Genomic DNA, 15,550 nt, shown 5'->3' with positions numbered 1-15,550 from the left:
CTGAAACCCACTTGGGATAAAGTGAGGGTTTTTTCTTGCATCCGAACGCATTGGTACTACAGTTTGAATGTGTTTACCCTTTGCCATTAAGATCTTGTCTGAACAATATCTTGTTAATCTATTCAGCGGGAGAGTCATTTAAGTTAGTTTACAAGCTATTCTATAAGTTTTTTTTTTCCAAGTGCTTTAAACTTCACAGCCCATGACAACTGCACTTATACACAATTTTATATAAAATAGAGGGGACTCTGCAATTTCCTTTGGAGTTCGTTGAACTCGAATTACAGATTTGGCTCCAAGAAGAAAAATTGCCATTTTACCATAGACTTTTACAAGCTCGCCTGTTTAAAATCTAAGTAGGATATCAATTTCAAATGAAACCTTGGATTTTGAATATTTTTTCAGGGTAGCTCTTGTACAGTAAAGGCTATAATATAAATATTTTTAAGATGAAGTAAACCTCATTTCTAATCCTACCAACCTATAATAGAAAAAGTGCTGCATATAAATCTCCATGTTGCGTTATGTCCTTAGTCCAGCATTATGTAATATTGTATTATTTTCAGTGTTTGAATATGTATTGTTATGTCGGTCATGTGGCCCAAGATATGGCAGCGCTGTGCTCTTTGGCTTTCATTCTTAAGGCTGCAATGCTGGATGATTTTCGATCTGGTTCATTGCTGATGTCAAATGCGTTGATGGCAGCTCCCAGCCCGGTGGTGCCAAAGAGACCACCCATATGTGTCTGTCCCACATGGCTGCCAGGGGCAGAAACACCCAGGAAGTCGGACACCCCACCTGGTGCATGTGCATGTGTGTGTGCATGTGGGGACATGCAGGATGTTACCGTTTCACAGGGCACAACACAAGCAGGCACCGGAGAGGAGGCACCATTGTTACCAATCCAAGATGGGTTTTGTATCTGGAAGAAAAATAAACAGACCAAATGTTAATCAACCATATAATATTCAAGCTACATTTTCTTTTCTCATTTATTTTTCTTCTGGTTAGTTTTAAGTGCTTTATTTTAATCTTTAAAAAGGATTTAAAAATAATTGTTCAATATCCTGTTCGTATCGATCATAGTCTGTGTGCAGTATGCCCTTTGCAAAGGAACACTTCGACCATTACTCGAAGAGTCTGCTTACTTTATGGGAGTGCAGAATTCTTCCAAATTTTTTAACAGTCTTTAACAGTTTTAACACTATCCTGAATATTGTACATTTTTATATCGTTATCTTTGGGTAAGGACACAGAATGTACGCTGGGTGGGAAACTTCAATATCCATCACCAAAAGTGGCTCAGTAACACCACTACTGACTGAGCTGGCTAAGTCTTGAAAAGTGTAGCGACCAGACTGGGCCTGTGGCAGGTGGTGAGAGAACCAACAAGAGGGAAAAACCTACTTGACCTCACCTCACCAATCTCCAGTTTCAGATGCATCTGTCTATGACTGTATTGGTAGGAGTGACCACTGCACATTCCATTGTGTTGTGTGGTCGTACCACTGTGCTAAATAGGATATATTCAGAATAGTATTCCATCAAAATTTGTTACTAAGTACCCAGCATATTTCTCACTCTACCATTACCATTAAGCCAGGGACCAACCCTGGTTCAAAAGTGTAGCACATGCTAGGAGTAGCACCAGGTGTATCTGAAAATGAGGTACATATCAGAAATAATGGGTAACCAAGGGGCTATTAAGAGTGAGGAACTTAAGGTAATTAATATCAGCAGAAGAAAAAGTATTGGAGAAACTTAAGGGACGAAAATCCAACAAATCCCCAGGACCTGATGGCCTACATCTATGTTTCTAAAAGAGGTAGCTACAGAGATAGAGGATGTGCTCATTATGATTTTCCAAAATTCCCGAGATTCTAGTATAGTCCCAATGAATTGGAAGTTAGTAAATATAGCACTGCTATTCAAGAAAGGACGGAGGGAGAAAACAGCAAATTACAGTTAGCCTGACATCAGTCATCAGGAAAATGCTGGAATCTATTATTAAGGAGGTCTTAATGTACTTAGAAAATCATAGTATGATCAGACAAAGTCAACATGGTTTTACGAAAGGGAAATAGACTTTGACAAATGTATTAGAGTTTTTTGAGGATGTAACTAGTAGGGTAGATAAAGGGGAACCAATAGATGTAAAATACTTGGATTTGATAAGGTGCCACACAAAAGGCAAGATAAGGGCTCATGGAGTTAGGGATAATATTTTGGTATGGATAAATAATTAACAGTCAGAAAGCAAGGAGTAGGGATAAATGGGGCATTTTAAAGGTTGGCAGGCTATGACTGATGGAGTGCTGCAAGGATCAGTGCTGGGGCCTCAGCTATTTACAATCTATATTAATGACAAACGAGACAGAGTAATGTTTCTCAGTTTGCTGATACAAAGCTAGGTGGGAATGTAAACTGAAGAGGACACAAAGTGGCTGCAAAGAGATATAGATAAGTTAACAAGGTGGCAGATGCAGTATAATGTGGGGGAGTGTGAGGTTATTCACTTTGGTAGAATAGAAGAGCAGAATATTTTTTTAAAGGCGTGAAACTGGTAAATGATCAGAGGGATAAAAACAAGAAATACTCAGCAGGTCTGGCAGCATCTGTGGAGAGAGAAACACAGTTAACGTTTCAGGTCAGTGACCCTTCTTCAGACCTGAAACGTTAACCCTGCTACTCTCTGCACAGATGCTGCCAGACCTGCTGAGTATTTCCAGCATTTCTTGTTTTTATTTCATATTTCCAGCATCCGCAGTATTTTCATTTTATTTAAATGATCAGAGGGACTTGGGTATACTTGTGGAAGGAACATAAAGTTAGCGTGCAGGTGCAGCATGCAATTAGGAAAGCCTTTATTACGAGGGAATGGAGTACAAGAATAGGGAAGTCTCGATACAGGGCTTTGGTGAGACCAGATCTGAAATACTGCATGCAGTTTTAATCTCCATATGTAAGGAAGGATATACTTGCATTAGAAGTGGGAAAGTGAAGGTTCAGTAGATTGGTTCCTGGGATGAGAGGTGTGGCCTACAATGAGAGGCTGAGTAAATTGGGCCTATCCTCAAGTTTAGAAGAATGAGAGGTGATCTCATTGAAACACAAGATTTTGAAGGGGCTTGACAGGGTAGACACTAAGGCTGTTTCCCCTGGCTTGGGGAATCTAGAACATGGGGCACAGTCTCAGGATAAGGGGCTGATCATTTAGGGCTGAAATGAGAGAAATTCCTTTACTAAAATGGTTATGAATCTTTGGAATTCTCTACCCCAGAACGTTGTGGATCCTCCATCATTGAATATATTTAAGGCTGCAATATATTTTTGATCACTCGGAATGAAAGGATATGGGGAAAGGGCAGGAAAATGGGGTTGAGATGAAAGATCAGCCATGACTGTATTGAATCCAGAGCAGGCTCCAGGAGCTGTATGGTCTACCCCTGCTCCTAGTTCTTATGTGAAGCTACAACACAAAACTACATACATGCTCGAGACAGAGCTAAGAAATCCCAAAATCAACATATCAAATTAAAGCTCTGCAGTCCTGTTTCATCCAGTCATGAATGGTGGTGAGCAATTAAACAACTAACAGGAGGAGGAAGCTCTATGAGCATACCCATCCTTAATGATGGCAGAGCCCAGCACATGATTGCAAAAGACAAGATTTGAAGTATTAGCACTAATCTTCAGCCAGAAGTGGCGAGTGCATGATTCATCTCAGTCTACACCCGAGGTCTCACCAACACAGAAGTTAGTCTTCAGCCAATTTGATTAATTCCAGGCAATAATCAAGAAACAGCTGAGCACATGGGATACAGCAAAGGCTATGGACTCTGACAACATCCTGACTAGTGCTGAAGACTTGCATTTCAGAATTACCTGTGCTTCTGGCCAAGATGTTTCAGCATAGCTATAACATTTGCATCAATGTAAAAAATGTCCTGTCCACAAAAAAAAAGAGAAATCTAATCTGGCCAATTACCACTCGATCATTCTATTCTCAATCCCCACATGCAGCAAAACCTGGACATCATTCAGGCTGGACTGATAAGTGGCAAGTAACATTCATGCCATACAAGTGCTATGCAATGGTTATCTCCAACAACAGAAAGTCTAACTACTTTATCTTGACATTCAATTGCATTACCATCATTGAATCTCCACCATCAACGTCCTGGGGATAGCCATTAACCAGAAACTTAAGTGGACCAGCCACATAGATACTTTGGTTGCAATAGCAGGTCAGAGGCTGGGTATTCGGCAGCAAGTGACTTACTTCCTGGCTCTCCAAAGCCTTTTCACCATTTACAAAGCACGAGTCAAGAGTGTGACAGAACACTCTTCACTTGCCTGGTTGAGTGCAGGTCCAACAATACACAAGAAATTCAACACCATCCAGGACAAAACCGCATGCTTGATTGATACCCCATCCACCACCTTAAACATTCACTCCCTCCACCACTGGCGTGCCATGCCTGCAGTGTGTACCATCTACAAAATGCACTGAAGTAATTCGCCAAGCCTTCATTGGTGGCATCTCCCAAACCTGCAACCTCTACTGCCAAGAAGACCAAGAGCAGCAGGGGCCTGGGAGCACCATCACCTCCAAATTCCCCTCCAAGTCACACACCATCTGATTTGGAAATATATCACCATTCCTTCATTGCTGGGTCAAAATCCTGGAACTCCTTACCTTACAGCACTATGGGAGTACCTTCACCATACAGATTGCAATGGTTCAAAAAGGCAGCTCATCGCCACCACCCCAAGGGCAATTAGTGATGGGTAATAAATGCTGGCCTTGTCAGTGACACCCACATCCGTGAGTGAATAAAAATAACTTGCATTTGATTAATTTGGCATTTCTTTGCCACGTGTTTTGAGAACCATTGCCTATAGCATGTGAAGTCAATTTTATTTAAGATATGTGTGACATTTTAAATGAGCTAAGTTTTAAAAAAGTTTGTTCTTATCATGATAAAATGGAAAAAAAAGAAAAGACTTGCATTTAGCAGATGGAGTGCTATTCCACTTGCCTTCCATACTTGGGGTCCATATTATGGAGCTAGATGATGTCCTTCTACTCTAACCACTTAATGTTCCTTAACCTGAATTGTAATATAGGACCTCCGGGTGTAATACACTTTTTTTTAATGTTCCATTAAATGTGGTCACAATGCCTGCCACACTGTGTCTGAATTTGTGTTGTGCAAATGTGTCTCATAGAAATTGGGAGAGAAGAGAAAGTTTCATCCCCATAGTCTGGACTGGATTCTAGTTCTGGTCCAAGAATTAAAAGGCATTGTTATGAAGCACTGTAACATCTGGCCCTCATGACCAAAATGTTGTAAATTTTATCCAACATAGCTACAGAATACGAAGTGGTGTTATCCTAGCCAAAAAAAGGAGCAACATTCCAGTTATGGGGAAGGGGATAAAAAGTTGGATTTCTCCACAACAAGCTTCTGAAAATCCTAATGGCTTTTACATAGGAACAAGAGTAGGCCATACAGCTCCTCAAGACTGTTGCACCATTCAATTAGATAATTGCTGATCTGTGATCTATGAGGGGACTTGACAGAGTGCATATTGGGAGGATGTTTCTTCTTGTGAGGGAGACCAGAACTAAGGGACATAGTTGAAGAATAAGAGGTCTCCCTTTTAAGACAGAGATGAGAATGTTTTTTCTCAAAGGATCATTAGTCTGTGAAATTCTCTTCCCCAGAAAGCAGTGGAGGCTGGGTCATTGAATTTATTCAAGACTGAGTTCAATCTTTAATAGACAAGGGAGTCCAGGATTATGGAGGGCAGACAGGAAAGTGGAGTTGAGACCATAACCAGATCCGCCATGATCTTATTGAATGGCAAAGCAGGCTTGAAGGGCTGAATGGCCTACTCCTGCTCCTAAGTCCTATGCTTTTCTGTTCCTACATTCCTGTATAATAACTCTATCTACCTCGCTTGGTTCCCTAACCCTCAATACACTTGTTTGTAATGAATTGAAATGTAACATTTTTCAGTTTGATATTCCTCTTTTAAATATTTGATTCAAACCCTTGTCAACATTTACGCAACAATTCACACAAGTGAGTTAATTATTTAATATTTAAATTGTTAGGCCTCTCTTTTGAAAATTAATTAGGTAACTGGAAGATCAAAAAGAAGCCAGAAACCTGACCAGCAACAGCATCAGTAAGTCTTTAAAGTTTTCCTGATAATGGGAATATTCTGGCTATTTTGTTTTGGCTGTACAATATGTGTCAGAAAAATAAGGCAGTAATTACTAGTTTAACTTTACACTTTGGAAGAGGAGAATTCAGGTGAGATCTATTCAATTAATGGATTGATGCACCACTTTGACCCTAATTTTGGTTGATATGGAATTGTATTATGATAAATGAGGCAGATAATAGCATGTTATTCAATGAGGGATTTAATTTGCCAATAAAACATCTTGAGAGTTTATTTTTCCAAGCTGGTTGGTACACCCCGTGGCAGTTATCATGTGGAGGTATAGTTGGGAATGTGTGCTGGAGCTCTGTAAATCATGATGATGAAAGCATAGAAAAGATGATAGCTTGTTTTCTTCAGACAGGAACTGGTAACGGCAAAGTAAACGATCAAATCAGGAGGAAAGGTCTCATACAGGAAGATGTTGGAACCTGTAGCTGGGGAACATGGCATGGGGATATTTTGAGTTGTCTGTTTTCAATGCAAATCATCACCTTTATGAAGAATTCACATTGTGTCAGACTTTGTGCCTGACGAAAGAACAAATGAATTTTTCTGATGCTACCCAGTCACATGCTAAAGGTTCTGACTTCCGGCAACCCATTTCCTTTCTCGAAGCAATGAAGTAGAACAGTTGGTGGAGAGGTTAGCCATTGGGGGATCTCCTGGGTCTGAAGACTCCAGCTGAAATCTGCCTTGGGTAGTTGAATTTACAGAACAGCGAGTGGCCCGTTCCATGAGCAGCTCTTCAACTGGAGCTATGCACATCCAACCCAATGCCTGCTCTTTTCTACTTTTAATGTTCCTTTATATCCAATTCCCTTTTAAACGATACAGCCCTTGTCTCAGTCGTCATTTGGGTTCAATCCTTCCATGTCACTTAACTGCTGCAGGTGTCCCTATTGTTTTTTTTTTGGAGGGTGTTGCTGAAGGCAATCGTGGATTAAACTTCAGCCCAGTTCATTCACTTTTGGTCACAAGGAGGGTCACCACTGAAGTAAACAAAATTATTTTGTTGAATAACTCATTAAAAAATGTATTTTGCAAAAGTATTCAAATTACTATATTTTGTGAAATTACTGTGACCAGTATAAATCAGAGGAAAGACTTTATTATTGCAGCATTTCTCCGAAAAAATGGGGCCTTTGCAGGGGAGTAAAGTACAGCCAGACTGAGTTAGGCAAGGAATGCAATTTGGGCCTGGTACTAATGTTTGAAGATCTTTTTGCATTCCTCACAATTCCCTCTGTATTTGCCTTTTGTTCCTATTGTGAACTTTGACCCGAAAGTAATTAATTTTAAATGTGCTGTGTACTGTGATGGGAGTAGGAGCTTAACAATAGCATCTACTTGGTTGCCAGTTTACTTAAATACTCTTTCTCGATAACTGGTGGCTAACTGCGGACCGTCTTGAAACTACAGTGATCCTGTTCTGTATAATAGATGATGAACGACGAAGAGATTGTTTTCATGTAACGCGGCTGGACGTGTAACTGTGACTGACGGTATGCTAACGAATCTCTTCATAACGGGTTATCAGATGTTAACCTGCGAAATAACACGCCCCAACACTTGATTTGAATAATGGTGTTTGAGTGGTCCATAGGCATTCCGAATTGTACAAATATCGTCAATTTATTTTAAAACTGTTTGTCATGATTTGGTGGGATCAGCAATTTGAGGTGGAGTGAAATAACCCTGAGTGTTGCAGTCGAACGAACCAAGCCATGCATTTTGTTTTAGCATTAGATCGTGTTTAGTTAAAGCACATTACACATTCGGCAATTGTCAATGGTTTTACTCCAGAGCAGTCGCCTCTTTTATGTATATTTCTGGAAAAATAAACACAGATCCTTCATACATTTTAATAGTACTTGCAATCAGTCTCAATTTAGCTAATGTCAAACTCACTGCTCGTAATTCTCTCTTAAACTCGGCACTAAATAAACATTAAACATACATACCCTTTAGGTCATTAGCAGGTGTTTATTGAACTCCAGTGATTTTAATCATGCTTAATCTGAAAATGTGGGCAGCTTTTCTCGCTTTGATTCTTTCTGTTTATAGCTACAGAATTTGCTAATCTCGATCTTCAGGCATCTAATTGGGATTTGCTGTTTAAAACCAATAGTAGATGTTGCTTCTAAAATAGTAAGTGTCACCACCCTCGACATGTCTGTCAGCCCACCTGCTCCAACAAACTCCATAGAATGGTTGTTGCGTTCGGCGAAATGTCTCTTCACCCTATCTGCACTAACCCTGGGGCGCGACTGTCAATCAGACCAATGCGCATCTTGAAAAGTTTATATATTTGCAGTTTGACGGATCCCACTGCATTTGATTGGCGTGGGAGATACTTCCACTGCGCATTAAAACCATAAACGCTTTCCTCATCACAAATTTCTTATAATTTTTTTATTCACAATTCTATAAGTTAGACAAATTCTTTAGTAAGAAAAACATGAGTGAGATGGATGTGATATCCTAAAACCCCGCATATTTGACAAAAGAAATTCTTGTAGAGTCCGGGAGAATATTTATCAGATGTACAAAGACTGTAATCTTTATAATTGAAAACATACATGAACTATATTTTACTGTTTGATAGTAACACCCAGAGCGACTGTATTTAAAATCCCTATTGTGTGGATCTCTTTTCACAAATCTACTCCACCAGTTATTGCCTATGCTGGTTTTGATTTTGGACTACTCATTGCTAAGAGTATTCAGACTGAACTAGAGAAATGTTCTTCAAAATAGGACCTGGCTGTAAAATGTTGCAGTTCATTAAACACAAAATTGCTGTATCATATTATCAAACAAAATTAGTTCTACAAGTATCTCTTTGGCATGAAATAGCTGTGGAATTTTTAGCTATTCCCTAAAGAACCAACCTTTAAAATATTTCAATATTTATTTCCCACAATTTAGTCTACTTGTACTGCCCATATATTTGGCACAACTCTCTTTGAATAAAAATAAACTGAAAATAATTTAGAAATATTGATTTCTATTATGAAATCAGACAAAAAATTGAATAACAGTTGGACTGATGCTAGCAATAGAAATCAGGAATGTATTCAAATGTATTTGGTTTGAATTGGTACATTTCATGGGCAATACTGATATGGGAATTCCCAATCTTAAATTCCCATACTACAAAAGAAGCTATGGAAATAATTGTGTATTTGTTTCTGTAAAACTCTTGATTTATCAACTGCCCAATAGCACAACTAAATTTGCATTGATTTTGAAATTCTACATGAGTATGTCCTGTTTCATACTTGGCAAGTTAATTATTACTAACTTTGAAGCATAACAGTTTCTAGCAACTGGGTCTCTGTCTCAGCTCAATATAGTTGCAATAGCTTTCTCTCGTACATTTTCACACCAATTCAGCAACACTAAAGATGATTGTGCACAAAGCAGAAATTGTACCCGATCAGAAAACTGGGTGCAAATTGCATTGTTTTTCTGAAGTGAAGTTATGGTTCAAGTTTCTGCCCAAATTCATATGAAATATTCTATGAATCAGCACAGTCAGCATAATAGAATGCACTTGTGTTTTTCTTTGCTTTGAAAAAATTCTTATATCTAAGAGTGGTAACCTTGTGCGGTTTACTAATACAGCTGAAAATGTGTTTATCACAAAATTTAACGTGTCTAGGCCTCCATCTGTGAGTAACATGATTTTAAATCACTGAAAATGGCTTAAAATGACAAATTATACTGAACCTCTTACTGGTTTCACTGGTGTATACTAGTCAGTTTTAGTAAATTAAATATTCTTTAACATGTAAACGCGTTAAAAACATGTCTACAAATGCCTATACATCTAAAGAAAAAAAAACAAGCTCAATTTGAAGACCCTTCGCGAACGACCTCAATCGGTGGAAGCTCGCTATGCTCATTATTTCAATCTGGGGGTGTGACCAGTTTTGTGGGCAGACTCAGCTTCAGTGAAATGTTTTTTAAACCAGCACTAAAGATTGCAGGAACTCGATTTACACTTGATGTAATCTGAATTTAAATTTCCTCGCTCTTATGCACTGGTTCAGCTGATTTCACCTATATACTAGCACAAGTTAGCAGAGACTCTACTCCATGTGTTTGAGCACGGTCTGTGGAAGATGGATTTGATCTCCAGACTTGACTGACTAACCCTAGCATATGGAGGTTCAAACCTGAACTACAGATCTCTAACTACAAAGTAAATGCAGTCTTTGCAGTTGGTGTCTAATAGACCAAAGTTCAGCAGAGCCGTGGAGGATAAAATTTTGCAGGGACGCAAAGTTCTTCAAGTTTAACCTTACAGGTTTGACATTGGTGTGAAGCAGCTTCACCTTTGCGCTAACAATAAACTTGTGTAGTGTAAATTGGGTGTTGAGGCTCAATTTGACAACAAACAGATTATGACTCCATCCTCCAAGAAGTCTCACTCCATTTTGTTTTGATGACAGGTCAGGCTGTGACTGATTTTGGCTTCCATTACACTGTAGTTGCTGTATTGGTCGGAAGCAACCCCACTTTTTACTGAGACAGTGTATACCCTAAATCCAATGACAGGGACTAGAAATATCAGGGCCTAGAAATACAGTGAGATTCCTTGCAGGGGATTATCTTGCACAGCTTGGGTTTGACACCACATAGATTGCAAAGGTGCATTTAACTTTATCTGTAGCATCAGCACAATACAATTTTGCTTCTCGGTGTTGCAATTAGTGTAATTGGAGACTGAATTTAGTGTCTGGGCCTGACCCAACACAGGAATGAAAGAGTGAAACCTCCTGGAGAAAGTAGTCTTTTTGGAATAAGTTTGTGCCTTGACACCTGACTCTCTCAGTTTAGCATCAGTTCATGCACTTTGAACTTTACACTGGTACTAAACTTGCAGAGTGTCAATCCGCCATTAATCCAGTGCAGTGTCAATCCTGTTTGACAAAGTGCTTGGGGTCTTTTGGGCCTCTTGAATAGCTTTGTAAACATATCTGATGTTAATTTAAATGTTTACAGAGCATTTACTGTTGACATTTAAATTCCAAACTTTTGGGAGACTTGTGTGTTCCCAAAGCTCTCCTAAATAAGAGTTCCGGTGATGCATGAACCAAGCAAGGTTCTAACTACAACTCGAAATGCAGCCATTAATTCAAGACTGGTAGCTACAGAGTAAATGCACACATTCAGTTATAATGTACTGAACAAAGGTCATTCAAATTAGCCATTTCTATTACCAATTTTGTTATTGATTTCATTTGTAAATTTTCTAGTATTACCATAGGTTTCTGAAGAATATTGTCTTAGGATTCAGATGTCTTAGAAAATCTAGAAAGCCATTCATCCTATCTTTCAAGAAGTTTGTTTTTTTGTGCAAATAAAACTACTCTGACAGCATGCAATAGAAATTATTTCATAACTCCACTAAAATGAAGGCTAGCAACCATGAAAACTTTGACAATGCAATGTAGACATGTCAATTGTTGAGAATCATAGTATATACTTACACTTACTGGGTTTGTCAATCATTCTCTCATATGAAATTGTGGAACATGGGGTTTAAACTACCCCTGCTTCAATGTCCTACCATAGTGTTTTTTTTTAAATGTTCCATTCACATCAGTTTGGAAAATCTTAACCTGTCTCCTAAAGGCCAGGTCTCAGCACAACACTGACCACCAGTTAGACTATACTAGATTTCCTGTGTGGCTTTGAAGCAGAAACCCCTTTGCAAAACACAAGAACTGAGGTTTAAGGGTACAGATATATTGTACAAAGGGAACTGGGAGCAGTGTTTCCTTTAACCTAGAGGTATGATGCTATTTATACTGGCAATATGAAGATCACGGAGTGAAATACTGAAACTATTTTCCACTCCACTCATGTTTGAGGTTAGTGTGATGTCAACACAATGCTACGTGTTTTAATGACATTTCAGTTCAGATCGTTAAATCCTGAAGCCTACATTTACACTGTGCAAAGAAATTCTGGCTTCCTCTCTGCAGCCTCCCAGCTGCTGCCAATCATTTGACTTTCATGCTAATGTTTGGGTAAAGACTCATCGAAGCTGCAGCCCAACATGTTCCACTCAGCATTTGGCTTAGGGTGTGGGACCACCTGGACTACATTACTTCAGTTCCACATTCGTATTTGTATAACCACAACCTCAGTGAAGCAATTTTTTTAACCATTAAAGCCCTCTCGGCTCTTTTCTAATCTTAAATATTTCACTAGCAGTTCAATGCTGGTGACCAGACATCTGCACATGCATTTGACTGCCAGGCTTAAGGCATCTCAGTTAAGTGGGGAGGGGGGTTGGAGGGTGGGGAGGGGGTGGGTGATTGTGAGGTAAATTGAAAAGTGTGGTATTGTTTACTTTGGCGAACAGAAGGCTCAGGGGAGATATTCAAGCATTCAACGTCCTTGGAGGAATGAAAAACTTGAACCCTAATAATATGTTGGAGGTTATCACAAGCTGTAGAACATGGTGGGGGCAGGGGAGACAGGGAGTGGCGGGGGCGGGGGCGGGGGGGGGGGGGGTGGTCCAAGCTGCAGCTTAGATGTACAAATATTTTTAATTTAACGAATTCACACAAACAGCAGTGAAGATCTACCTCCATAATTCCTTGGACAGATAATGTGAGGGTGGGGGAGAGCAGTGAATTAATATGAGGGGAGGTAACTGAGCACAACAGTTTTTGGGGCCTGCCAGACAAATTGCAGAGTACTTTCCTGTCCTGTACTTCTCTATACTAAGTTACAGACCACAGAGCTATACTTTCCTGAATTTTGAGTAGTAGAGCAAGGCATTATTACTTGCTGCCTTCCTTTCTCACCACCCTTAAAAATAGTTGTGTAAAACAGTAGTTGATGTTTTCTTTTGGGCCTCCTTATCTCGAGAGACAATGGATACGCGCCTGGAGGTGGTCAGTGGTTTGTGAAGCAGCGCCTGGAGTGGCTATAAAGGCCAATTCTGGAGTGACAGGCTCTTCCACAGGTGCTGCAGAGAAATTTGTTTGTTGGGGCTGTTGCACAGTTGGCTCTCCCCTTGCGCCTCTGTCTTTTTTCCTGCCAACTACTAAGTCTCTTCGACTCGCCACAATTTAGCCCTGTCTTTATGGCTGCCCGCCAGCTCTGGCGAATGCTGGCAACTGACTCCCACGACTTGTGATCAATGTCACACGATTTCATGTCGCGTTTGCAGACGTCTTTATAACGGAGACATGGACGGCCGGTGGGTCTGATACCAGTGGCGAGCTCGCTGTACAATGTGTCTTTGGGGATCCTGCCATCTTCCATGCGGCTCACATGGCCAAGCCATCTCAAGCGCCGCTGACTCAGTAGTGTGTATAAGCTGGGGATGTTGGCCGCTTCAAGGACTTCTGTGTTGGAGATATAGTCCTGCCACCTGATGCCAAGTATTCTCCGAAGGCAGCGAAGATGGAATGAATTGAGACGTCGCTCTTGGCTGGCATACGTTGTCCAGGCCTCGCTGCCGTAGAGCAAGGTACTGAGGACACAGGCCTGATACACTCGGACTTTTGTGTTCCGTGTCAGTGCGCCATTTTCCCACACTCTCTTGGCCAGTCTGAACATAGCAGTGGAAGCCTTACCCATGCGCTTGTTGATTTCTGCATCTAGAGACAGGTTACTGGTGATAGTTGAGCCTAGGTAGGTGAACTCTTGAACCACTTCCAGAGCGTGGTCGCCAATATTGATGGATGGAGCATTTCTGACATCCTGCCCCATGATGTTCGTTTTCTTGAGGCTGATGGTTAGGCCAAATTCATTGCAGGCAGACGCAAACCTGTCGATGAGACTCTGCAGGCATTCTTCAGTGTGAGATGTTAAAGCAGCATCGTCAGCAAAGAGGAGTTCTCTGATGAGGACTTTCCGTACTTTGGACTTCGCTCTTAGACGGGCAAGGTTGAACAACCTGCCCCCTGATCTTGTGTGGAGGAAAATTCCTTCTTCAGAGGATTTGAACGCATGTGAAAGCAGCAGGGAGAAGAAAATCCCAAAAAGTGTGGGTGCGAGAACACAGCCCTGTTTCACACCACTCAGGATAGGAAAGGGCTCTGTATTAGAGGTATTAGAGGATTTTTACATTTGGCACTTCTGTAGTTCACACCATGAAATAGTGATGTCCATGTAACATTTTCATGAATTTACAATTTTGGCATCAGAGTAATGGAGCCACTTTTCATAGTTGGAGGTGAAATTCACCTTGGACAGTAGAGCAAAACAGACGATAGGGCAGTTACAGCCTTTTTTTAATTTGTTCAGGGGATGTGGGTGTTGCTGGCCAGGCCAGCATTTATTGCCCATCCTTAATTGCCCTTGAGAAGATGGTGGTGAGCTGCTGCCTTGAACCGTCATAGTCCATGTGGAGTGGGTACACCAACAGTGCTGTTAGGAAGGGAGTTCCAGGATTTACCCAGTGACAGTGAAGGAACAGCAATGTAGTTACAAGTCAGGATGGTGTGTGGCTTGGAGGGAAACTTGCAGGTGGTAGTGTTCCCATGCATCTGCTGCCCTTGTCCTTCTAGGTGGTAGAGGGTGTGAGTTTGGAAGGTCCTATCTAAGGAGCCTGGGTGCGATGCTGCGGTGCATCTTGTAGATGGTACACACTGCTGCCACTGTGTGTTGGAGGTGGAGAGAGTGAATGGCACCCCATCCACAAACAATCAAGCGGGCTGCTTTGTCCTGGATGGTGTTGAGCTTCTTGAGTGTTGTTGGAGCTGCACCCATCCAGGGGAGTGGAGAGTATTCCGTCACACTCCTGACTTGTGCCTTGTCGATGGTGGACAGGCTTTGGGGAGTCACGAGGTGAGTTCCTAGCCACAGGATTCCTAGCATCTGACCTGCTCTTGTAGCCACAGTATTTATATGGCTACTCCAGTTCAGTTTCTGGTCAATGGCAACCCCCAGGATGTTGATAGTGGGGGATTCAATGATCGTAATGTCATTGAATGTCAAGGGGAGATGGTTAGATTCTCTCTTGTTGGAGATGGTCATTGCCTGGCACTTGTGTCGCACGAATGTTACTTGCCACCTATCAGCCCAAACCTGGATATTGTCCAGGTCTTGCTGCATTTCTACACAGACTGCTTCAGTATCTGAGGAGTCGCGAATGGTGCTGAACATTGTGCAATCATCAGCGAACATCCTCACTTCTGACCTTATGATTGAAGGAAGGTTATTCATGAAGCATCTGAAGATGGTTGGGCCTAGGACACTACCCTGAGGAACTCCTGCAGTGATGTCCTGGAGCTGAAATGATTGACCTCCAACAACCACAGCCATCTTCATTTGCGCC

The 15,550-nt window shown here is 41.0% G+C and overlaps 1 protein-coding gene across 1 annotated transcript in view; it reads right to left on the bottom strand.

Annotated features, from left to right (window-relative positions):
- Positions 1-540: 540 nt before the first annotated feature.
- The window catches only part of alx4b (ALX homeobox 4b), a 55,242-nt gene continuing 40,232 nt past the window's right edge, over positions 541-15,550 (bottom strand). Inside the window, exon 4 of the mRNA XM_068046473.1 lies at positions 541-922. Within this exon, the coding sequence (XP_067902574.1) occupies positions 593-922 (330 nt within the window). The 3' untranslated portion in view covers positions 541-592. The remainder of the gene's footprint in view (positions 923-15,550) is intronic.

The sequence above is a fragment of the Heterodontus francisci genome, chromosome 14, assembly GCF_036365525.1.
Source record: "Heterodontus francisci isolate sHetFra1 chromosome 14, sHetFra1.hap1, whole genome shotgun sequence".
Taxonomy (NCBI): Eukaryota; Metazoa; Chordata; class Chondrichthyes; order Heterodontiformes; family Heterodontidae; genus Heterodontus; species Heterodontus francisci.
Note: the sequence above shows the minus strand (reverse complement) of the source record. Positions and strands in the feature narration are given on the sequence as shown.